The sequence below is a fragment of the Micrasema longulum genome, unplaced genomic scaffold, assembly GCF_059751315.1.
Source record: "Micrasema longulum isolate JH-2025_06_02 unplaced genomic scaffold, ASM5975131v1 h1tg001643l, whole genome shotgun sequence".
Lineage (NCBI taxonomy): Eukaryota > Metazoa > Arthropoda > Insecta > Trichoptera > Brachycentridae > Micrasema > Micrasema longulum.
The window spans coordinates 128,812-152,648 of NW_028278822.1; the positions used below are offsets into that span (position 1 = coordinate 128,812).

Below are 23,837 nucleotides of genomic sequence, written 5' to 3' on the forward strand. Positions count from 1 at the left end.
ATATATTTTGTTTGTTAGGGAAACAAAAAGCAATACAATTTTGATAAAATATCAATGTAAACATAAAAGCCAATAAAGTAATTTACCAAATAAATAGAAAAATAGTATAACAAAAGGATCGTCATCATGAGCCTGTATTACAATGAGATGTTAACCTTTATCTTCAATGTTATCTACAAAGTAAAATTAAGTTTTCTGTATGAAAAATAGAATAAGCTTAAATTTATTCTTCTAAACATGTTCAATTACAAGTTACCGACGAAGATACTATAAATTTTCATTCAAATATACATTCATTTTTTATTAATATCCCTACAGAGATGAGGTAGAATTTTTTCAAAGAAAGAATTCTAAAATAAAAGAAAGAATTTTTGAAAAAATTCTACCTCATCTCTGTAGGGATATTAATAAAAAATATATACCTACTCCCCCTCGGGAGAAATCCAGATTTGTGTATGTACAAAAATACACATACCAAAAAATAATGTTATACATTCATTTTGTACATAAATATTGATTTTACTTTATATTAACACGTTTAGAAAAAAAAATGTATACATATTCTCCTTTTCATACAGAAAACTTAATTTTACTTTGAAGATAAATGTAACTTCTCATCGGATGGGCCCCGGCCATGCATTCTATTATATTATACTACTGGTTTTAACAATTGCTAAAGAAACTCCCTTTCTAAACATTAGAGGGGTAGCAACGTTAAATAAATATTACAGCAGAAATCTGTTAATCCAAACTCCAGTCCTCCACGGATTGCCAAATAACCGGATCGTTATCAGGAAAAAAAAGAAGATGATTTAATTTGAATTAAATTGTGCAATTAACTTTAATGGACATGTTTGAGTGAGCTTTTAATGTGATTCCAATTGGATGTATTATTTCAAAGGCAATAAAATCTGGCACTCATTAATACAGATAATTTAAAGTTTTACTGTATATTATAAGCATGTACGAAGCATATCATCCATCAGGCTAACTTGTAAAACTCATAAATCTCAAACCAACTTATTTTCAGGGGAGAGTAAAAACAGTCTCAGCAAAAATTTTTTTTTCGATTATTTAAAAAAATAATGCAACACCACCGTATGGATATACAAGTTGTACACACACACACGCATAGATTATTTGAAATCCTAACAGAAAACGCCAAAATATAATTTTTGATCATTTGTGGATTTACGAGATTTACATACAAGTTCTGTTTCATATTTATTTAATGAGTTAATGATGGAGAATAAAGAATAAAAGTATATGGGAATACTTACAACCCCGTGGACCGTTGCGGGGCTCCCGTGGCTGCGAGGGAGCCGGCACAGCCACCGGCCCCTCCCCCCAGTCCTCAGTCTCTCCTGCACCGGGTGCATTCGGCGCTGGCACAACCTTCTTCTTTTTCCTTTCTTTTGTCTGCCATTGGCCCTGCGGATTACATAAACCAAATTGCATTACACATTGAGATTCAGGTCGTAAGTGAAGAGGAATCTAAGATGAAAATTGTTCCAAGAAGCTAAACTTTTAGATATAAGACAAATAAATTGTTTTCAATGTTTAAAATATATATTTAGGAACCAAAATTTATGTACAAGTAATTCAAATAGATCAAGTTAAAGAAGGAATCGCGTGTTAGAAATACCACATTGTAAAACGAGGCTCGCACAGAGACAATTTTTTTATTATTTTTTTACTGATAACATTTCATTGATCCCAAAATTTCAAAATTTTCCTTCTTTTAAAAAACACCTTGATTCAACCTAAAGATATGAACTCTTTTTTTCTATGATATATTTTGTTGCCATTTGATAATAAGGAATATTTTTATGTTTTTTAAATATTTTTTAATTACTATAAAAAATAGCATATAATCTTTTACAGAATATTTTATTTTCTTTTTCTTGTGTTACACATAAATATTATAGCTGTCTATTTATTATAGGAGCAAAAATTCATTAACATTTTGTTGTATACCCACGAACAGGCCATGCCTTTGTGGGATTTTTGTTAACTATTTTTACTGTTAATATGTATTTAATTGCTATGTAATTATCCTTTATTTTTTAAATACTCTATTTTACCTCTTCTGTATATTGTAAAAAAACAAAAAGAGTTAAAGAAAAATTTATATACACTGGAACCTCATTATACACGGTTTCAAAATAACACTGTCTAAAATTCTTCTTTTTTTTATCATTCATTTAACAATGTGTAAAGTAATGTAATTATACTATTCATTTTTGGAAAGCCCTAAATCGTATTATATAAGGAGAATAACAATCAGCATTATACAATGAATGAGGAGAGTGATCAGCATTACACAATGAGGAGTAAATTAAGCATTATAAAATAGAAAACGATCGGTACTGCACAATAAGGAATTTGCACTGACTTAAGTCTTTCCGGACTGACAGTGGAATCGGATCTCGGTCAAGCGATGCACCTTACCTGTGATCCGCCGGGCTCCTCGAACAGCATATCGCAAGCCTTTGCCAGGTCATCGTCGCAGTCGTGCAGTGCAAGGCAGACCTCTTCCTCAGAACGGTGGGACATCTCCATCAGGTGCTGCACCTTCTGCTTGAACCTAGCGTCATCTGAAGCATCTGGCCACAAGGTTCTCTGCAAATAAATATTAATTTGAAAAAATAATTGCTAATTTGAAAATATATTTTAATAAAAATAGCGTTTATTTTAAAACCTTGTACAGTAGTTAAACTCTCCATATTTACATATGTAAAAATATTCAGTTTACACTGCTAAAAACCTAGATAAAATAATATCCAGAACACATTTGAACTGTCAAACAATGAATGATATGGCACTACATAGTGGTAGAAATGCTCAGTATAGGATTTTTGTTCATTCATAAAAATTAATGTGGACAATGGGGAAGTTCAGTGGTTTTTTCATCAGTGCTATGATTTTTAAAGTTTTGTATTTCTGAAATAACTCCGTGTGTGACGTCAGAGGTTCTTCTCTGTTAGCTGTCCCAATTGGTTTGTTTAAGGTAAGCAAACTGGATGTCCTTCACAGGTCTCATATCATTGGTTGGTTCATATGCACCAGTGACATCGTTCAAAGTAGTGCGTTTTATTAAAATATTTTTTTTTTTTTTTTACATTATTAAGAAACTTGCAATGCAATTTAATGCTCTAAATTTTATCGCGTTTTTCTGTCCAATTTCCAGTAGGGCTGAAGTTCCTCGTTGCTGTTTTCACAAAAACACCATATTTTTAACAGTGAATTTGAGGTGCCTACGAATTTTTTTTAGAAATATTTGGAAAGAATGATTGTATGGACACAAAGACAGAAAATAATAAACTCTATAGTCCTTAAAATATAGCTTGATTAGAATGACAACTGTCAAACTAATTTCATTGGTGATGGGAAATCACTGATCAAATCGATTTTATCAGTTATTTCATGCAATCATGAAACTCTGTTGAAACTCCGAAAATTGATATAAAAAACGAAAAAACAAGCCTATTATAGTGTGTTTAACATAATTGTTCACCAAAAAATAAGACATTTCTAATTTTTTTTATGAACATCAAACTAATAATTTTTTTATTCGATCAATTTGTCCCATCTCTAAAGTTTTTGCAAAATGATGTAACCTTGTAAGAACGTCGTTAATAATTAGGTTTATTTTAGTTTTTTTTTAGTTTTAAAGCTGATTTTATATAATTATGTTGATTTATATGCAAGCATTATATTTAAAAAAATATGAACGGGCCAGATACAAATGATTTTTCGTGTCAAATAAATCACTCCTTAGACGTAACTAAAAAGTTGTGTTGTCATATTTGCTGTCGGCCTCGTGGTGTAATGGTCAGCGCGTTTGCCTACCATGCGAGAGGTCTTGGGTTCGATGTGAAATATTTATTTAAAAATGATGTTTTCACACCAGAATATTTTATAGTCCCTGGACTTGTACCTGAAGCGTAAGACTGATTGGTGTACTAATGCAGTGCCCTATCACATCACCCGAGGGGAGTCAATATACAATTTAGGTGCTAGACAGATAAATTAATGGTAGGGCATACCTGTGTTTTATCTGTGTTCTTGTGGGAAATGTGATTGTGCTTGGCTCCCGGTCCACCAATTTTTGTGCCCCCTTTGCTGGAAGCTCGCGCCCCCAAACTCATCTTTACAATATTTACAGCCACTATTTACAACACTAGCTGAAACAAAATTGATCAAACATTATTGAGAGGACATTAGATAGAAGTGCGAGATTATGAACAGGCATAGAATTAAGAATAATAAAATTTCCCCACTTTCGCCGCGCGCATTCGTGATGTCGCCGCGTAATGTTGCACGATGGGAAAAAATATAATCATAACACAAATGTAAGGTAAAAAAAAAAAAGCTATCTGTTTATTTATCTAAAATTTTATTGTGCACGCGGAAATATTGATTGACACAACAGAGTAGATAAGTCATTTAATAAGAATAATTGAATTAATGAACTTTTAATATAAAACAATTTTACTTAAATTTATTTTACATAAAACGGATATTTTTATATCATGTTAAATAATATTTGATGTTTGAAAGATAATGTCCACCACATAGTTGTTTAATCCGAGGTCCAATTTTCATTAGTTCTCTCATTAGATGAGCAAAGTAGGGTAAAAAAATGTACTACCCTGGCAACACTAACGAAATGTCCATTTTCTTTTCTTCGACAATCTTGACTGATGGAAAAATAATTTAATTTTTAAGTAATGTTTTTGCTACATACACATTCATTTGCTAAGAATGTTAAAAAATTATTTCATAATTATATTACTAGAAATAAGGATAGAATAAGGCTGCCATAAAAAAAAAAACAGAATCTTAAAATTGTATTGGGTATAAAGGTTTGAAAATGTATGAAGAATGAAGAATGAAAAAAGTTTGAAAGAATTCAAAAAGAAATGTTAAGTGTACTGTAAAATGATGTAAATAGATATGTCAGCAAAATTAGTGCAATTATTACTTTATATACTATGTACTGTAATATAAGCCTACTTAATTTTTTTTTTTTATATAGTGTCCATGCGTCTCAACTGTGGAATCATCTCCCATCCACTATCAAAATCTACAAAAGTAGCCGTGTTCAAATCACCCCTGAAGAAACATCTTTCTCTTACGTAATCTCTCCTCTTTTCCTCTCTATTCCCATTTCACATTGAAGACTAGTATCGAAATTAATTCATTTATTGTAATAACTTAATGTAGCCAAAGAAATGATAGTGGTTGTAGAGATTGCGTTTATTATAATAATACACGTCCTATCGCTAGGGGGTACTAAATCCGAGTGCCGTCCGAGTGATCCACCTTCAGCACCTTGCACCGGTCGCCCCGTTCCGAGTGGCTACGTGCCCACCCTTGCGTATTGTGACTGGCGCAGTAGCAACATCTATTGAGTAGCAAGTACACATATTGCTAGATCTATTTTTGTATCAAATGTTGTTTTTCTCACATATGTTTTGAAACTAAAATGACATAAATAACATATTTTATTTTATTTGTTGGATGGAAGTAATTGCCATTTGGCAATAATCCCGCCAATGTATAAATATGTTAAATGAAATAAAGTGATTACTTAAACAAGACAGTAACAGATAGTAAGCCCTATAAATGTGTAGAATTTCATTCATATTCCCTTCACAAAAAAGTTATCAATACCCATTAAAGTATCTATTAATATAAATAAGTTCATTATAATATATGTGCCAATCACACAGCTGTGAAATTCTTTTGTTTATTGATAGACAAAAGACGGAGTAGACAAAAAAACATTCTCAATACTCGCTATCTTTACATGGAGACATTTCAAATATAGCATAATAATATTTGTAGATAAAATTATTCTCCAATGAAATATGAATCATAGATAAGACAGATGACTTTGTATTAAATTTGTATTGCAAATACAATACCAGCTAAAAAGTAAATAAACAATTAATTACTGTTATAAAAACAAAAGAATCAGTTATCTGATAAGTCTTGCATTTCAATATTACAGATTATAAGAAAAGGATTTTAGAATGAGACATGACCAGAGATCCGCCATTCGAAAAAATGATACGGTATGAAGTTGAAGCTATATTTCTATTGGTCCATTTGCATTGGAATGAACACGCCAGCCTGTTGGTCTATCTGTACCGTATTTTGTGGATGATAAAACGCATTGGACCCCAATTTTTTAGTTAAATTAGTTTTAAAAAAGTGAGTCTTATGATCTGCAATTAAATTCATTTGTTTCCAAACTATTTTCTTTCGAATGAATAAATTCGTTGTGAAGTTGGAGCAATGGGGTCTTTCCAAGTTTTTTTATTATAATTATTTTTATATAAGCAAAAAAGTACATTGGTTTTTTTTTTTTTCATGCAGCGTGGGATAAATTTTTTACAATGGTTTAAAATATGCATGTTTAGCAGCCTATGGGACAAACGGCACATATTACATTACCGCACCATACTTATCCACATACGCACTCGGCGGGCATGACATGTGAAGTCAAAGTGATGTGACGCCAACTGCGAGCCGTTTCTTATGTACTGTACTCATTTTTAAATCCGAAAAATTGAAATGAAAACATGTTTTTTATACATTGATAGATATCTCGAATTAATAATTAATTAACTCTGTTTATAAGGTTAATCTTATTTGTTTATTCTCAGATGTAAAAATATTTCATTTCAGTACATATATTGTTAAGTGACCTCGGCACGGGTAACCCCAGTGAGGTCATATTATTTTTGTTATTAATTATAGCTTGAAAGAGAAAAAATATGAATAAATAAAAAATACTATAAAAATCCACACTCAACCATTGAATATATTTTTAACCTTAGTTACAATTTTTTAAATCCCTATAGATTCATTCGCTCTGTACAAACTACTACTAAATCATGTTAATAAATTTCTGCATTCATTTTCATTCAAATTATTTATATCTAGGTAAAAAGGAACTTAAGTGCTATGAGAAATTGCATATAAAAAACGTGTTCTTATACGCGGTAAAAAATAGAGGATTTAATTGCATGACAAAGTTACTCAAAAACATACAAAAAAAATAATAAAAATGAACTATGTCAAAAGTTTTTAAGAGGAAAGACAGTAGATAAGAATTTTGGCAAATAGGTATTTGGATATTGTCTTTCTGTCACTCTCTCGTAGATGCCTCTCTGATACAGTGCGAAAAAGAAAACTACACGACAGACTGATTTTGGCCAACTGAAATCGAATCGCTGTCCCGTTTTCCGTACAAACTAGACCAATTTCGATGTTTTTTTTTCTTTTTAAAGTTATTCATCATCTTTGTACACGTACCGTATGTCTGAAGATGTCAGATAAAACTGGGCGCTTTTTATGAGTTTTTGAATGATCCTAGCTCCCATAAGAAACAATTGATCAAACAAGCAAAATGAAATGTATAGAATAGGTATTTTGATAAATAGGCATACCAACGGTAAAAAATAAAAGGGTGTAAAAAAAAACATTGCTTTAGTGCCATAGCCCAGGGAGAAAATAGAGGATTACGTTTGTATGAAGAAGGGTCAGACTGTCTTTCCTCTTAAGAATCGACCAATGATAAGAATGTTGTGATAGATTTCTTGTTTTCTGGTAAGCCAACATAACAATTAGCAGAACTCACCGACTAGAACTTGTGGTGTCACAGGCGGAGTAATTTAAAAATTAAAAAACTTTGAAATATCATAGGGCTGATAATACGATGCATAATTTTTTTTTTTTTTGGTTAGTTTGATAGTCTATTAACAAATAATAAAAAAACACTGAACTCCCTCATTCTGTTATACGAGTGAAGTAAAATGTTCAGAAAAAATAAATCAGTACGTAAAATTTGTACAATTTCCTTATGTAACAAGAAAAAACAGAATTTAATGAGAGAAAATGTTAACAAAAAACATGACCTTTTGTACAACAATGTTGCGTGATTGATCAAAACAAAATTTCCAAAAAATAATTACAAAAGTAAAAACCAATACGAAATTTTCAAAGTTAAAACAATTTTCTTTGTAAACAATCAAAAAGTAATTAGTATTCCATTTTGATTTGAGGGGGAACTTTTGCTGTATGAATTTAAGGAAACACGGTTCCTTTTGATGTAAGGTTTTTTTTCGATACATTGAGAAAAAAACATCATTTGACACAGTAATGGTAGGATGCATTGCCAGACAATTTTGATGATTAGGTATTAGGAATAAGTATTTTTACTTAGTAACTTATATATTTGAAAATTGTTTTTCTGTCACTTTCTCGCAAATGCGTTCACGATACTATGCGAAAAAGACAAAAGCACGTCGGACTGATTATGCCTAGCTAAAATCGAAAAAATCAAGGTTTCATTGTCCCGTTTTCCGCACCTCGAAACTGAGCCGATTTTGTTTCAGAATGAAATTTTCTGTATTGGTACCTTGTGCTTTTCAATTTTTTTAATCTTATTTGTACTTCGTACGTCTAACAGCAAATAAAACTAGGTTCTTTTAAGGGTTTTTGGTTGGTTATTACCGAAAAAAAATCAATTTATCAAAAAAAAAAGACATAACAATAAGGACACGCCAATGGTAAATATCTTTAGTGTGTATAAACATCTTTGCTATAGTGCCATTATCTAGGGAGAAGATATAGGAATACGATTGTATGAAGAAAAGCGAGACTGCATTTCCTCTTGACGCAACCCATTATGACATAATTATTCAAATGCATATCAGTCATTTTTATTGTGCCTGGGCGGAGGCAGAACACAGTCCGGGTGTGAAATTGAATCAGAATCTTGGACGAGTGTTTTCGACTCGATGGTTGGTCTCAGATAAAAATTCTGAGGAGGAAATAGAGTTGAGATTAATCCATCTCGTAGTGTAACAGTTGGCGCATTCGTCCCAGGTTCGATTCCTGACAGAGTGGACATGAAGTATTGATTTTAAGGTTGTTTAAACTGCAATATTTCATTGCTAGAATGGCACCTGAAGTGTAAGACTGATCACCTTACCTTCATGTAACACATGATCAAATTTGCAATGCAGTACCCTATTCACCACTGTGTGTGGATGATGATACTGGGTAATTTTATTTTACCATTTTTCACATTCAAATTGCATTGTTAATTTTTGCTGTGTTATGTACGTCCTGAAATGTATACTTTGTAATGTACATAAAAACAAACAAACTATCACGCTGTTTCTCCGTAAGGGTAGGCAGAGAATAGAACGCTATATCACTCTGTCTTTACATACAGATCTCGCTTCCTCGCATTCCTACATCTTCTCATGCACGCGTGCCGATTATTCCGACTTTTGACGTGTCCATCTTCAAATATTTTTTGGATTTGGTCATACCATGTCTTTCTCGGTCTTCCTCAATTTCTGCTTACGAGAACGAGCAAGGAAACCGTGGCATGATCAGATAAACCAAAATCTTAAGTCTTGTCAGGTCAAAAGCAGACAGAACTGAAAGGCATGTGTGACAAAACGTATGAATGTGGAAGAAGCTAGGAATGTATGTCAGGATAGATGTGTATGGTAATCCATCATATCTGCCTACCCTAGCAGGGAAATGAGGTGATGGTAGTAGTAATAGTAATAATAAGTGGCTTACCATAATCAAATGTAAGAAGAAGTAAAATCAATAAAACTTCTTTATGAAATTGATTAAATTAAAAATAAAATAAAAGCTAACTGCCATGCAAATTTTTCGAAGTATTTTCCAAATTATTACGTAGTTTTATGGTTTATGTAAAATAAAATCGATAAAAATCGGGGGACTTAATTTTTTTTTTTAATATGATGAAAATATATTTTGTTTACAATTTTACGAACGATAAGCAAAGAAAGGAATTGCGCGTTACTATGATTCGCGAAAGTAAAACCGCAAATATTTATAGAGATATGTGACGATCGAAAAAGAACGTGGAACGAAAACACTGAATATTAAAGGTACGAAATCACAAAACCATTTATAAAACAAAAAGTCAAGGTAATATTTGGAATTCACAGTTATCAACAATTATCGCGGTATGTCAGATCAGACAGAAAACTCAACAGACAATGATATAGTGAGAAAACCGTTTTAAAAATGGTAATTTAATAGGCAAGTGGTGAGAATCTACAAATATTTGGGCTTTATAAAATATACTTTAAAAGATTTTAAGAGGAAATCAAACAATGAATCATGACGAGACGGGGGAAGAAAATGCGGCAACACTCTTTTCACGGCCGAGTTACGTGATTATATAAAGTACGCTGTTGCAATTTGACGTAGCAATCTAATCACATAATTTCTGGGGGTATTGAGGATTCTGCAATGCCATTTTCATTTTATTTTTCTCATTAGACTTGACCTCAGCGGCACCATGTGGAGGGACGCCATTCTTAACGCAACCGTGGAATCATAATGACAACTTAATAACGATGACAAAAACGGAACATTTACGGCCACAATTTCTCAAATTTCACACTAACCGCAACGTATAAATACTTAGCTTTATTACCCGCAAAACTAGACTCGTTTTTCGATACAAAACAATAAACACTACAATTTTAATCAAAAATAACCATACCTGCTGAATGCGCTCTCAAAACGCAGTCTAGTCACGTGACCAGAAATTTTACTCACAAAATGGCTAAAGAATAGAAGAATATGATTGGATGTCAGTAACTTGAACATAGCAACATAGCGAATAAATTTTCAGCGGTAGCTAAACAGACCGTTTAAAAATAATGTTTCTGTGGGAAAATAAAACGGATTTATTTCTTTTTTCCTCTGTATTGTGGCTTTTTACCAATAAATTTATAATTTTACACATTAACAAATTAATACTATCCATTGATGTTTAACTTTTAAAGACATTTAAAAAATACCAGAATATATTTCACAACACCGACGTTTAGACTAGTAGGTATCAATATTTCACAGCCAATTTCGTAAAATAACATTGTATCACTAAAAATTGAAATTGAAATATTATGTAAAAAAATTATAAAATCAAGCAGTTGATATAAAGAAAAACAGAATAAAACATTTGCATAATAATAATGTAAAGAAAAGAGAACATGGTTCCGTACTTTATTAAAAACAACACAATCCATCGATATTTTTTACCTAACATGATTACATGTACAAATATCACGTTATCTTTGAAACATAAACGACACAATTTTTTACCAATGTCTCCGTGTGTTTTTCACTACACAATATTGATTTTGTTTCATACTAATTTGTTGGTAAAACTTAATTTTATGTTATCAGATGGAAATGAAAGAAATTTATTGATAATAATAAACTCGCCAACTGGCAGAATACCTACCTACAAAATAATTTTTTTTTCACGATTTGGTAATTATAAGAAAATAGCAATCTATCAATATTTTCATCTCCCCCTTGATTATAAAATGCGAAAGAAAATACACCATTTGTTAAAGACTATATAAATATTTTTTTTCTTCTATCAATATCTTTAGGCGTTCACTACATAATGTTAATTTAATTTTCAAATTATTTTTTGACGTAACTTAATTTTATAATATCAAATAGAATAGTCAGACATTTTTCGGCAGCTGGAAAAATATCAAATGAATTATCATTATGACAAAGCATTGTCAGCAAAAGAGGTTTATTTTCAAAAGAAAGGAGTCAATCTCGTTTTTATTTACTTTTCGAATAAACCTATAAACTATTTATCAAATTTAATTTGAATAAAAAAAAATGGATTTGAAATACGGTTTTTTGATTTATTGTTAGAAAAGCTCGGTTCCAAATAAAAAAAAAATCAAGAATAATAAATTTTCTAAAAACGTTGACACGAAAGTAGGTACTAAAAGAATAACTTCGTAAATTCTAAAATCTATGCCATAATTATAAAATAAAAGAAGAAGACTCGAATTGGAATTCTCCGGCATCATTGAAGTTTTCCGCTAATCATCCTGTCTATTATTTTTTGAATAACTACTTAAAGGTATTATTTGTATTATTAAAAATGGCTTGTAAATAACTTGTTAAACTCTGTTAAAATAAAATCCATGTCCCTTTCCTTTGTCATTTAGTTTTACTTTTCATAACCTAGAATAAACAATCAATATTATATACATTTATTGCGGCTGTTTTTATAAAATAATTGAATTATTATTATGCTTTAATGGAACTTTTAATATGTTTTGCATTTGCTTGTTTTATTTCCACAATAACCAACCAATGGAGACTTACCAAATTATAATATTATATTTTGACAACTCATTTTCAGATGTTTTTGACTCGCTCGGAATACGATCGTGGTGTAAACACCTTCAGTCCAGAAGGTCGCCTATTTCAAGTAGAATATGCCATTGAGGCTATTAAGCTCGGTTCTACAGCTATAGGAATAGCAACTTCCGAAGGAGTTGTGTTGGCAGTAGAAAAGAGAATCACATCACCTTTGATGGAACCTACTACTATAGAAAAGATTGTGCAAGTGGACAACCATATTGGGTGCGCTGTTTCAGGGCTGATGGCTGATTCCAGGTAAGGTATCCCTTTTATATCCTCAATTAAACACAGTAGTAACCCTCTAAGCACGACTGACCAAATCAGATCCGACCGCACGGAACTTTGTAGCACCAAAACTTTTCTTTATTACAATTATTTTTCCTATTTATTTTTATACATATTAGAGAAACTTTGCCGTGCAATGAGGAACTTAAGCCCTACGGGAAATTGGATACAAAAAATGTTTTATTACGCGCGGTAAAAATTAGAGCATTAAATCTTACTGCGAAGTTTCTTGAAAATGTACAAAAAAAAAAAACTTTTTAAATTAAAACGCACTGCTTTGATTGACGTCACTGGTTGATATGAACCAACCAATGATGTGACAGCTGTGAAGGATATCCGGTTGGCTTGCCGTAAATGGACCAATGGGAAGAACTAACAGAGGACAACCCCTGACGTCACACGCGTAGTTATTTCAGAAATACAAAACTTTAAAAAATCATAGCGCTTATAATATATGTAAAAAAATAATTTTTTTTGGCTTAGTTTAATAGTCTATTAACAAAAAAAAGACACTGAACTTCCCCATTAAAACTTCCTAGAGTTTGTATAGTAACACATTAATTAAATAACACAAAGCAATTTTTTAAATAATTTAACGTGTAACATTAATACTATTTACTCATTTGAGAACTTTCCTACACCTCTTGCTCGTACCTATTACTCAGTAGGCGTAGAGAGTTATGCAGAAGGATCTATTGCTGGATAGTAAATATCTTTGTTACCATTTTTTAATAGTAAATTTTGAAAATAAAGTTAGAACAAATAAATAATAATAAAAATCTATTTTTTGGCGCCCTGAATTGATTCTTATACAGTAAACCTAACCACCATTATTTTTTCCAGTATTGCATGGAACATATACACCGTGTAAAATGGTAGTTGGTGTATTCACAAAAAAATTGAGGAAGTTCAGTGGTTTTTAATTTTTTTATTATTTGTTAATAGACTATTAAACTAAGCCAAAAAAACTCAAAATGAATTATGTATTGTATTATCAATGCTATGATATTTAAGAGTTTTGTATTTTTGAAATTACTCTACATGTGATGTCATAAGTTCTCTTCCGCTTATTCTCTGTCGGATCTGCCAATTGGTCCGTTTACAGTAAGTGAACCGGGTATATTTCACAGCTCTCTTATCATTGGTTGATTCATATGAACTAGAGACGTCGTTCAAAGTAGTTAGTTTTTATTAAATTATTTTGTTTTTTTTGTACATTTTCAAGAAACTGCCGTACAATTTAATGCTCTAATTTTTACCGCGCTCAAGAAAACATTTTTTGTATCCAATTTCCTTTAGGGCTGAAGTTCCTCATTCTGTAGCTTACCTATTTGGAAAGTCACCGCTCACTCCTGGTCATAATCCAACAATAGACAAGGATGACATCTATTTGTGCATCCACAAAACAGTATGTATTCTTCTTCTTTCTTTACCGCTCTTGCTGGAGGTTGGCGACCATCATCCTGAACTCTTCGTGATCCTGGGCCATTCTAATCAACGCCGATACATCCAGCACACCTAACTACTGGCCAAGATTTCTGAGTCATGATGCTCTTTTACATCCTATACTCCGGCTGCCCTCTATCATTTCTTTCATAAAAGTTGGAGAAGGGCATACTTCTCATTGTGAAATATGTTATTAAAGTGGTTAATAAATCCCTCTCTTAGGATGCTTAAAATCGCTTCATTGGAGAGACGACCAGTCTGAGATTCGCAGCATTCTTCTGCACAACCATTGTTCGAAGGCCTCAATTTTCACAACTGCACAAGAGTTTCTGCATTTTGTAGAAGGTTGATCTCGCAATCTCGATTCTGGTCTTTAACTCGGAATTCGGATTCCACTCGTCATTTAACCAGCATGTTAAATATTTAAACCGGGTAACCTGTTCTACCAGAGAAAGCAACGGGAAACCCCTCTGGTTATCTTTTCCCAGGAATCATTATGGCGAGTACATCCAACAAGGCCTCAGATTAGCTCAGGACCAAAATGCTTTCACTGCAGTGATCGTCAACGTCGGGGGGACCTGATAAGGCATTGCAAGAAGAACCTGTTCTATCCCTTTTATCACACTACCATCTATAGTAAAACAGATGTTAATGCCTCTCCGTTTGTTGGCCGCCATAGTTTTTCCTCCATTATTCTTTTTGACAAGTTGCTTCAGAGATGTTACTCGATTGAACGTATTACTCGTCTTAATTGAGTTTTCTTGATGATTTCAGAACGCTTATCGAGAGGGCACGAGTAGAGTGCCAGAACCACTGGTTCGTGTACAACGAGCGCATGACCGTGGAGTCATGTGCCCAGGCCGTCAGCAATCTGGCCATCCAGTTTGGAGACAGCGACGAAGATAGCGGTACTGCCATGTCGCGTCCATTCGGAGTGGCCATCTTGTTTGCTGGTGAGCTCTAATATAAACAAGTGGCCATAACTAGAAATTCATGTTTTGACCAGTTGTCCAGTTTATTAATCTGAGTCTGCAGGTCATTCACTTGCGTATATTTTTAGCTACATTAAATTAAACTGGAACGCTTTATGTAGATCTCGTTGCAAACCAACCCAACTGCATGGTTACCTAATATCCAACGTAGTAAATAATCCAAGTTAGATGTTTAGAGATAATGAAATAAATATTGAAATGGTTACCTAATATTGAATTTTATATATTTTAAAACTGTTGTTTACATTAAAAAATGAAAAATATCTGTTTCTTATTCTGGAAAATAATCTTCTCAGAAGCGCATCTTATTAATGTTAATTTTAATGATTACCATTTGAAAGTTGAATTTTAAAAAATATTTTACTTTTATGTATCTTTTTAGTCAGTCAAATATATGCAAGTAGCTTCATTTTTTGTCTTACTTACAGTTTACACCTTTTCACTGCCCTTATCGGTATCGATATTGTCGATACTTTTCTAGGGTGATAAGACCACACTGCAGTAGTAGCGCTGGAGTGTTTTAGAGTGATCACTATGCCCATTTTTAATGTGTGAACACTACAAACGTTTTGTGCATGTTCACATTTTGAATTGTATGATTTTTCATGGATACTTTTCTATATCTATCGGTAGAAGCGCGTATCGATGCACCCCTTAATAAAACCTTTAATATATTTTAAGTGCATAATATATAAATAACAGTGTTCTAGATAATGACAGAGTTCTTCGTGCCTTTAATTCGTCCAAAATGATACAAACCCATAATATACCCTGGGCTAACAAGCAAACCACACAAGATCTCTTAACATTTATTTGTTTTAATTTAAATTTTCAAATTTCAATTGATTTATTTATAGATATTACATTTTAATTCATACATATAATAAAATGAAAATTCGGTATGGGTATAATATATCAAAATAACTTTTTTATGTGTATAAACTTATAGGTACGTATTTATATAATACATTTTCTTTACTAACTTTGTATACTTTGTGGAAATCTGTTATTGATTCTGAGTTTATACACCTTATCTGTTTGTTTACTATAAATATGTATGTAGAACTGTTGGTTTCCCAAATAAAATATCTTTGGAAAATTTTAAAAAAGCAAGTTTGCTTTGAAAAACTCCCACAGATATGTGAAAAATAGCAATGTCCAAAGTGATATTGTTCAACATAAAGATAGCCCTACCAACAGGCATAACCATTGGCAGATTGGTCCTGTATATTGGAATGAGGAACAGTCTATGTTGACTCTGCGTAATTTAAGGGTCGTCGACAATACTGTGCAACAATTGAAAGAAATGCGTAGTTCGATTCACATACATTGTGGTCGTTAAACTGTTGTAACCAAGCATACCCTGTAGAAACTCAGTGGGATAGAGCCATGGATAATATCCTGATAATATCATGGACAGTAAAATAATATTTGTTTCTTTTACTTGTAGGTATTGACGAGAAAGGTCCCCAATTGTACCACATGGACCCCAGTGGTACCTATGTCCAGTTTTCAGCTAAAGCCATCGGCTCAGGAAGTGAAGGAGCTCAACAGAGTCTGCAGGTCATTTACTTACTTATATTTTTAGCAAAATTATTTTAAACTGGAACAGCTTTACGTAGATCTTTTTGCAAACCAATGCATCCTCACTGGTACATCCAACAAAGTAAATAATCTGATGCATTTGATTATTTCATTAGAATGTGTACAAGACACATTTCTGCCTTGTAGTAAAGGTTTGTAAGACTATATTCATGGAAAAATGCTGGTGTAGAGGTATATTATTATACTCTACTAGATAGTAGTTATTCGTTAGTTCATGTAAAACATATGATTGAATGGATTTAACGGATTTAACCTCAAGGAATAATGAAATAAAATATTTTAAGTTACTTTCAATTTTTGGTTTATTACACACGAAAATACAGAAATTAAACAAAGAATAACCAGGTTGTGGTCCTGTGGCTAGTGTCTCGGACTCACGAACCAAAGGTCTGTGGTTCGAATCCCACTCTGCCCCAACTTGATTCCCATTTTCTAATAGTGAGTTATTTACAACTCGTTAAAAATGGCCCTCAAAATTAAATATTTGGGTAAATCATAAGAACGCAAATATTTCTTTTTATAATAAAAAAAAAAAAAAAACTTTAAAGTGAATTTGAATGCTGGTGAAGACAGAGAAGGGCTAGTGATGTGATACGCGCCCTTATATAAGTCCATTGGGCACTGCGGCCATAGACAACAACACATCCTCGTCTCTCACTCCCTAGTCCCCACAATGGTATTTCTACTGTGAGCTGTGATAGACGTTGGCAGCCTGTAGGTATAAAGAACTCCTCAAAGTACTGTCGGCTGAAAGTGGCGACTAGTGGGTTCTAAATCCGCTTCAGGGTTCGATCAGAGGAGTCCAGAAAAGTTCTAGTGAAAATCAATAAGGCACATAAGAGTTAAACGAGAGTTGTTGAAAGCACATATTATTCCAAAATATTATGTATATAACAAGTTTATGACCTGTCATTGTCTGCTTTAATATGTGAATCTCTTTAAACTTATCTTTTAGCGACTCTTAGACTCGTGTTATATATTGCTTGTAATGTAACAATATTATTTAACAAATATTTTTCATTTCAGGAAGTGTACCATAAGTCATTGACTCTCAAAGAGGCCATAACATCGGCTCTTACTATCCTCAAGCAGGTGATGGAAGAAAAACTATCAGAATTTAATGTGGAAGTTGCCACTCTTACTCCCGATAACTTGTTCCACATGTTCACCAAGGAACAGCTTACTGAGGTTATTAAGGACATTCCTTAACTTGTCGCTTGACTTGCTTTAGGTTAAGGATTGATTTTTTTACTTCACGGCGAATATATATATTCATTTTAATAAAAAAATATTGTTTATTAGCCACGTTAATTATTTTCCTTGTCATTTTCAAATCCTCATCTTTTGTCCGCGTTAATACACCCCTTTTCCTTTACGAATATTTTTTCTTATGTCAAGGTAGGATAAAAAATAAAATTCTGTGTGTGAAATTGATCCAGAACACTGGACAAATGTTTTCCACTCGGTGGCTGCTCCGAGGTTAAAATCCAAAAAAAGGAAATCAGGTGGAGATTAGTCTGCCTCATGTACTGGTTAGTGTGTTTTCCTACCATGTCTGAGTTCGAGGGTCCAATTTCTGGCAAAGTTAACATAAAAAATCTTTATTGATTAGGTTTTTTTTATTGAAATGCTTCATGGTCCTTGAACGGGCGTCCGAAGCATAAGACTGCTTAGCTTGTGTTCATAAAATAAGTAATATACATTACAAATATGCTGATATGGTGTAGTTGGAATACCAGTGTAGTGACCTTTGCACCACCATACGTGCAGATAAGGTAGTAATGACAATGTTTTTTTTTTATAAAATGAATAATCAGAAATTGATAAGTAGGTTGTACACTTAAGTAGTTTATTCCATAAAGAGGGATTAATAATTTAGAAACTCTGGCATTTTTTCGTTAAAATTTTGAGAGCATAGAAATTATTTTTTATTGAAATGCCGTTCTTTGTGGGTTGTTGGCGGCGATTTTGGTTGATAAAGCATAATTTGCATGAAGTGCAAAATAAACCACATATTAAAAAATGACCTTTTTAATGTTTCATATATTGTACGCTGAGCAGAATACCCGGAAGTACTGGTTTGTAAAACCTTAGAAGAAACTTTTTCCTGCGTTTGTTTGTGACAGTGCATTTGGAGCGACGTAGTCAATGAAATTGTGCCTTTTGTCAACTGCATCTACCTCCAGATAATAATTTTATTAATTCTATATTCTTGTGCATATTACAAAATGTGTACTTCAAGGCATACATAACATGAGAAAAATTAACAATACAATTTTAATGTAAAAAATGGTAAAATAAAAATAGCCTCTAATTAGAGTAAAATGAAGATATCCTCTTTGAACTTTCTTTAAGTAACATGAAATGTAATGCCGATATTTGAAGAGATACGGTTGAGTAAAGAGATTGGTCTTCCTACTGCTGGCATTACCTAGTAGGCTGGTTCTGCAAGCAGGAAGACTAAACAGCTTAAGTCCCCAAAGTCGTAAGGTTTTTGGAACATACAGAAAAATGCTCTCCATTCAATATGTTACCCGGACATTGCAAAACCATGCTCCGGATTCAATTAAATAAATTTGTGAAAAATTCGTTTCTCGGTTTAGGTAGAGAAAAATCTGAAAATTTACTCAAAAACATTCTTAAGTAATAAATGGTATAAATGAATATTGTGTAACTGTAAACAAATATCTAGTAGGTAGTAATGTTATTGTTTATTTTGCATAAAAATGTCTGCCTTAAATCAGGTTGTACCTAGTTAGGCAGACTAGACATGATCCAGAGAAATCTATGATCTAAGTGTGTATGTAGTAGATAAAGAAATTGTTATTTTTGTTATTAAACCATGGTTATTATTATTCTTATCCCTAAGTTGATCGTAATATATCACGTAACAATTGAAAAAAAATACGTGAGCAAATACGCATTTCTTCTTTTCTCAAGATTAAAAGCTAAGAATCCCCGGTACGAAGTCCTATAGGTACAATCACGGATAGTATTCGTACTCTCCTAAGTATAGATACCTTAGAAATTTCTTCTGAACCATCTCCAGCATAACAGCGTACTTCAACTCAAGAGACGCCCATTTCAATGAACTCGTGGAAGAACACAGCCAGAAGAAAACCACTGAAGAGCTTAAAGAGTTGCGTTGTATTTCACAACAAGAAACTGTATAGGAGAATTTGTCAGGGTAGGACAAGGTAACAACAGAGTTGAAACCTCAGGCACAAATAGATAAAAGCTAGAAGTGAGAAGCATCACCCTCATAAAGCAGTGATTGTGCGAACTGTAAATTTATTTTATAATAATGCTGTGTTGCGTCTATGATTTTAAAGCGCTGGCAAAAACAATGAGGAAGTTTGGTAATTTTATGCATTTTTTTTGTCAATAAACTTAAGTAGTATCTAACTAAGTATAAAAAAATTATCTATTGTATTATCAGCGCTGTTAGTTTTTAAAGTTTTCTGATTTTAAAATTACTTTTAAATTTGGAATTGCCTGTGGCGTCACAAGTTTTCTTTGGTGAGTTTCGCTGATTGATGGGTTGGCTTCCCGTAAACTGGAAATCTATCACAACACTATTATTCGAAGAAGTTTTTTTTCATACATTTTTGAGAAACTGCTGTAAGTTTTACAGCACGTAAGAAAACATTTTTTATATTCAATTTCCCATAGCACTGAACTTCCTTATTGACTTTAGGCAGCTTCCTAGTAAAAGAGTAAAAGAATTTGGTTTCATAAACATTTAATGAATTCATTTTTTTATTGAATTTTTTTAGTATGTTTTTCAGCGTGGAATGTATTTCATGATTATATTTCGCATTTATTAACTTCTATAAAGTGTCACGGAAACCCAGACTGTGTAATATTAGCAGCAATACTAATAAGTCCTACTCCCTAGCGTCCACAGGTGGTTCTTAGGCCTCGCGAACCCTGGCCGATGTGACTACAGACGCCACCATCAGTGTCATAGCAGAGTGAGGGGGCGAATGGCGAATCCCCGGCGCCAAATAACGGGACCCACCCAGCTAAGGGAAGGCAACATCTGCAGAAAATCCCTCAAAGTGTCACTATGATTATTATTTCCCAAGATATTACTATAAAGAAGTGTTTGCCATCATCAGCGACGTCTGATTGGGCAAAAGAAGAAGAAGAATATGGGGAAATTTGTTTTGATTAATGTGTGTTTTGGATTACGAGTAAGAATCTGGAACGAATTATGTTTATTAAGAGAAGTTCTGCTGCATCTACTCAATAATAAAAAATATTAATAAAACTGTTTATTTATAAACCAAAATACGCACGAGAACAATGGACTCTTGCTAAGATTTAATATAGCATCTAACATCAATCATTTCAAAATAATATTGCTAATTTTTTTATTGTTTTTTCAGATTATATACACTATTTTCCCATCAGAAAAATGTTCCTCGATAATTTTGAGATGAAAATAAGTTTTATTTGTATCTTGAAGATTTAAATTTCCCGCAAGATTAATTTATTATTTATTTTATGTCATTTATTTATATGAAGATAAGTACATATTACAGACCAAAAAAAAATCATGAGACTACGAGGCCATGAGTCATTTAATTATACTGTACTTATTATGAAAATGTTTTTTGATTTACATGAATAAATTTAATTGATACTTTGTATGTTTAATTTACGAATAAATAGAAATAAGATAAGGTATTTTTTTATTTTGTACACTACAATTTCTCACTAAGATCTAAATTATACTGTTATGGTATTTGTAACAATCAATATAGTGTAAAATTTCCGCAAACCAAGTATTGTAAAATTTCCATTGAAAATAAAATAAACGTAAAAATTGAATTTTTCGATAAAAAAATGATAAAAGCGCCATCTATGAATAATTAGTTTGATATTTTTGTTTAGAATCACCCTAAATATTCGAACGCATTGTACATAAATACGATTTTTTTGTTGTTTCATTTTATTATTAAATTTTTCAAACCATGTTTTTTCAGTATTTATTTTATCAAAATGTTTTAAAACTCTGATGATTATAGCGAAATCTGTGAATGATGATTTGAAGTAATCATCTATAATTTAATTTATTTGCAAAAATTTAAACAGTGACATCTGTAGATATATAATACAACTTTTTAAAATTTGGCTATTAAACTTATTTTGTTACAAGATGGCGTTGCAATTGAGGTAACTCGTTATAGATCTACATTATCTCTGAGATGAGATAAAGTTGGATTGATCGATTATCTTTTGGCGACTTGTATGAAGGACGTTCGTAGAGATAAGTTATCTTTCAAAATAATGATGATTATAATCGAAATGGTTTATATTTGTATTAAAATTCGGTATGGATTTTTGTAACTAAATTAGACAGTTTTTGTGACTGTCCGTTTAATGAGGAAGTCAGTGCTACGGGAAATTCGGATTTAAAAATGTTTTTTTACACGCGGTAAAAATTGGAGCATTTAATTGCGCTGCGAAGTTTATCGAAAATGTATGAAAAAAAACTACGTGAGCATGAACTACGTCACAAGTTCTTCCGAATCCACCAATGATAGTGTTGTGAGAGATATCCGGTTTCCGGGAAGCTAACTCACTAATCATCAAAACTTACCGACTAGAACTTTTGACGTCACTGGCGATGTAATTTTAAAATAAGAAAACTTCAAAACATCATGACGACTTTTAACACATATTTATTTTTTTATTTTAATTTTATTTTATTTATTTATTCATTCAAAATTACAAAATTAAACATTTATGAACTTATTAAGGCTTTTTAGGCTATGCCCGTGTCAAGCCACAATAAATAACAATAAAAATAGATAGTAAAATTAATTAGATCAAATTATAATGACATAGAATCACAATCTAGAAAAAAAGATAAATGTAATAAATAGTCAAATTCCAAAGAATACAATATATACGACAAATAATTTATTTTTTTTAAATTGGCTTACTTCGATAGTCTATTAACAAACAAAAAAAAACACTGAACTTCCATATTTCAATTTGCGGATGTTTAAACATAGGCAGAATGGTGAATGTTACACAGTATGTAAAGTGGCCACTTAAATCAGCCCAATGACAGGTCATAAGCCTTGTAAATACCAAGACTTCCATATTCCCCCCTCAAAAATGTTTTCCCTCTAATGCAACTAGATTCGATCTAAATAACTCCCTAGTGGGCGGAATCCACCCTATTTTTTTTTATAAAGAAGAGAAATACTCGAGTTTTTATTATTTACTCAAATATTTAAATTTTTAGACCATTTCTTAAAAGTCGTAAATAACTTGTGCTTGCAAAATGGAAATCCAGTTGTGGTAGAGTGGGATTTAAACCTCGGACCGTGACTCGGGTCCGTGAGTCCACAATCCTACCACGGGACCACAACCCGGTCTACAAAGATTTTGACGTACCCAAAATACTGTTAGTTAATTTATCATTTCAATATTATAGTTATCACCTACGCTTTTGATTCAAAAAAATATTAATTGTATGACAAACGGAATCCAAATCAATCCCATGTCAATCACTTTAGTTTTATCTTTTTGTGAACACGGAATTAAATATTATGTCGGATTACTGGTCGTTGTTATCGAACTGCGGATATTTATAAATCGACTCACCGCAATATCAAAATGCCTCAATTTTAATACGATATTTAGTTAGGCTTTAGGGATTGATACATTTTTGTTGAAGCACTATTGAATAAACACAGCAGGGAAGAGCCACTAAAATAATCACATGTTTAAATATTATGAATACTGGCAGCTCCGCGATCTAATGACCGATGGTTGCCTTACACACGTAGAGTTCCGGGTTCGATTCCCGGTCACAATAATTTATTTCATGATTGTTGTTTCATCAGCTACCATTTACACATATGTACTTATTACTTACCTTCGCGCTGCTGCGGATATCTTAATCAAACTTCTGAACACATCCTATGGTCATTTACATTTTTACATTTATTTTTGCACCACAACAGGCCAGGAGGCCCAATTACAGTGGTGAATTAAATCACAGAACACCCAGGCTTGAGAAAAATCACATTTTATTTTTTGTGTTCTCACCGGGAATCGAACCCGGAACCTTCCGTGCGTGAATCAAGCATCTTGACCGCTACACCACGGAGGCCGCCTTGCTGCCGGTCTTGTCCCCTCTCCCTCTTTACGAATACCGAATGGAGCTTCTCGCTACTATCCGTGGCCCTGCTATAGGCCCTGTCGGATATAAAGATCTGACGGCTTCCC

General features: G+C 32.5%; 2 protein-coding genes and 1 long non-coding RNA gene across 11 annotated transcripts in view; 2 read left to right on the forward strand and 1 right to left on the reverse strand.

Moving 5' to 3' along the window:
• The window catches only part of LOC148274464 (protein lingerer-like), a 51,519-nt gene extending 40,878 nt beyond the window's left edge, over positions 1 to 10,641 (reverse strand). For 6 of the 9 annotated variants that reach the window (XM_088237099.1, XM_088237098.1, XM_088237096.1 and 3 more), the window contains exons 1-4: positions 10,577 to 10,641; positions 4,050 to 4,187; positions 2,452 to 2,622; positions 1,281 to 1,431 (exon numbers count right to left, since the gene is read on the reverse strand). In XM_088237099.1, coding sequence (XP_088093225.1) covers positions 1,281 to 1,431; positions 2,452 to 2,622; positions 4,050 to 4,151 — 424 coding nt within the window. In that variant the 5' untranslated portion in view covers positions 4,152 to 4,187; positions 10,577 to 10,641. The other 3 variants (XM_088237092.1, XM_088237093.1, XM_088237094.1) reach the window with 3 other exon arrangements.
• Positions 4,187 to 10,600, forward strand: LOC148274465 (uncharacterized). Its single transcript, XR_015824296.1, has 2 exons — positions 4,187 to 6,222; positions 8,079 to 10,600. It is a non-coding gene; the product is annotated as an uncharacterized LOC148274465 (long non-coding RNA).
• Positions 10,642 to 11,879: 1,238 nt separating the features above from the next.
• Positions 11,880 to 17,885, forward strand: Prosalpha5 (proteasome alpha5 subunit). Its single transcript, XM_088237101.1, has 5 exons — positions 11,880 to 11,971; positions 12,257 to 12,513; positions 14,764 to 14,942; positions 16,432 to 16,544; positions 17,613 to 17,885. The coding sequence occupies exons 2-5, from the start codon at positions 12,257 to 12,259 to the stop codon at positions 17,793 to 17,795; spliced, it is 732 nt and encodes a 243-aa protein (XP_088093227.1). The 5' UTR covers positions 11,880 to 11,971; the 3' UTR covers positions 17,796 to 17,885.
• The last annotated feature ends 5,952 nt before the right edge of the window (positions 17,886 to 23,837 follow it).

Coding starts and splice junctions, on each gene's coding strand:
- Prosalpha5 (XM_088237101.1), top strand. CDS start 12,257: ATGTTTTTGACTCGCTCGGAATACGATCGTGGTGTAAACACCTTCAGT. Junction 12,514..14,763: donor GGGCTGATGGCTGATTCCAG/GTAAGGTATCCC, acceptor TGATGATTTCAG/AACGCTTATCGAGAGGGCAC. Junction 16,545..17,612: donor GAGCTCAACAGAGTCTGCAG/GTCATTTACTTA, acceptor TTTTCATTTCAG/GAAGTGTACCATAAGTCATT.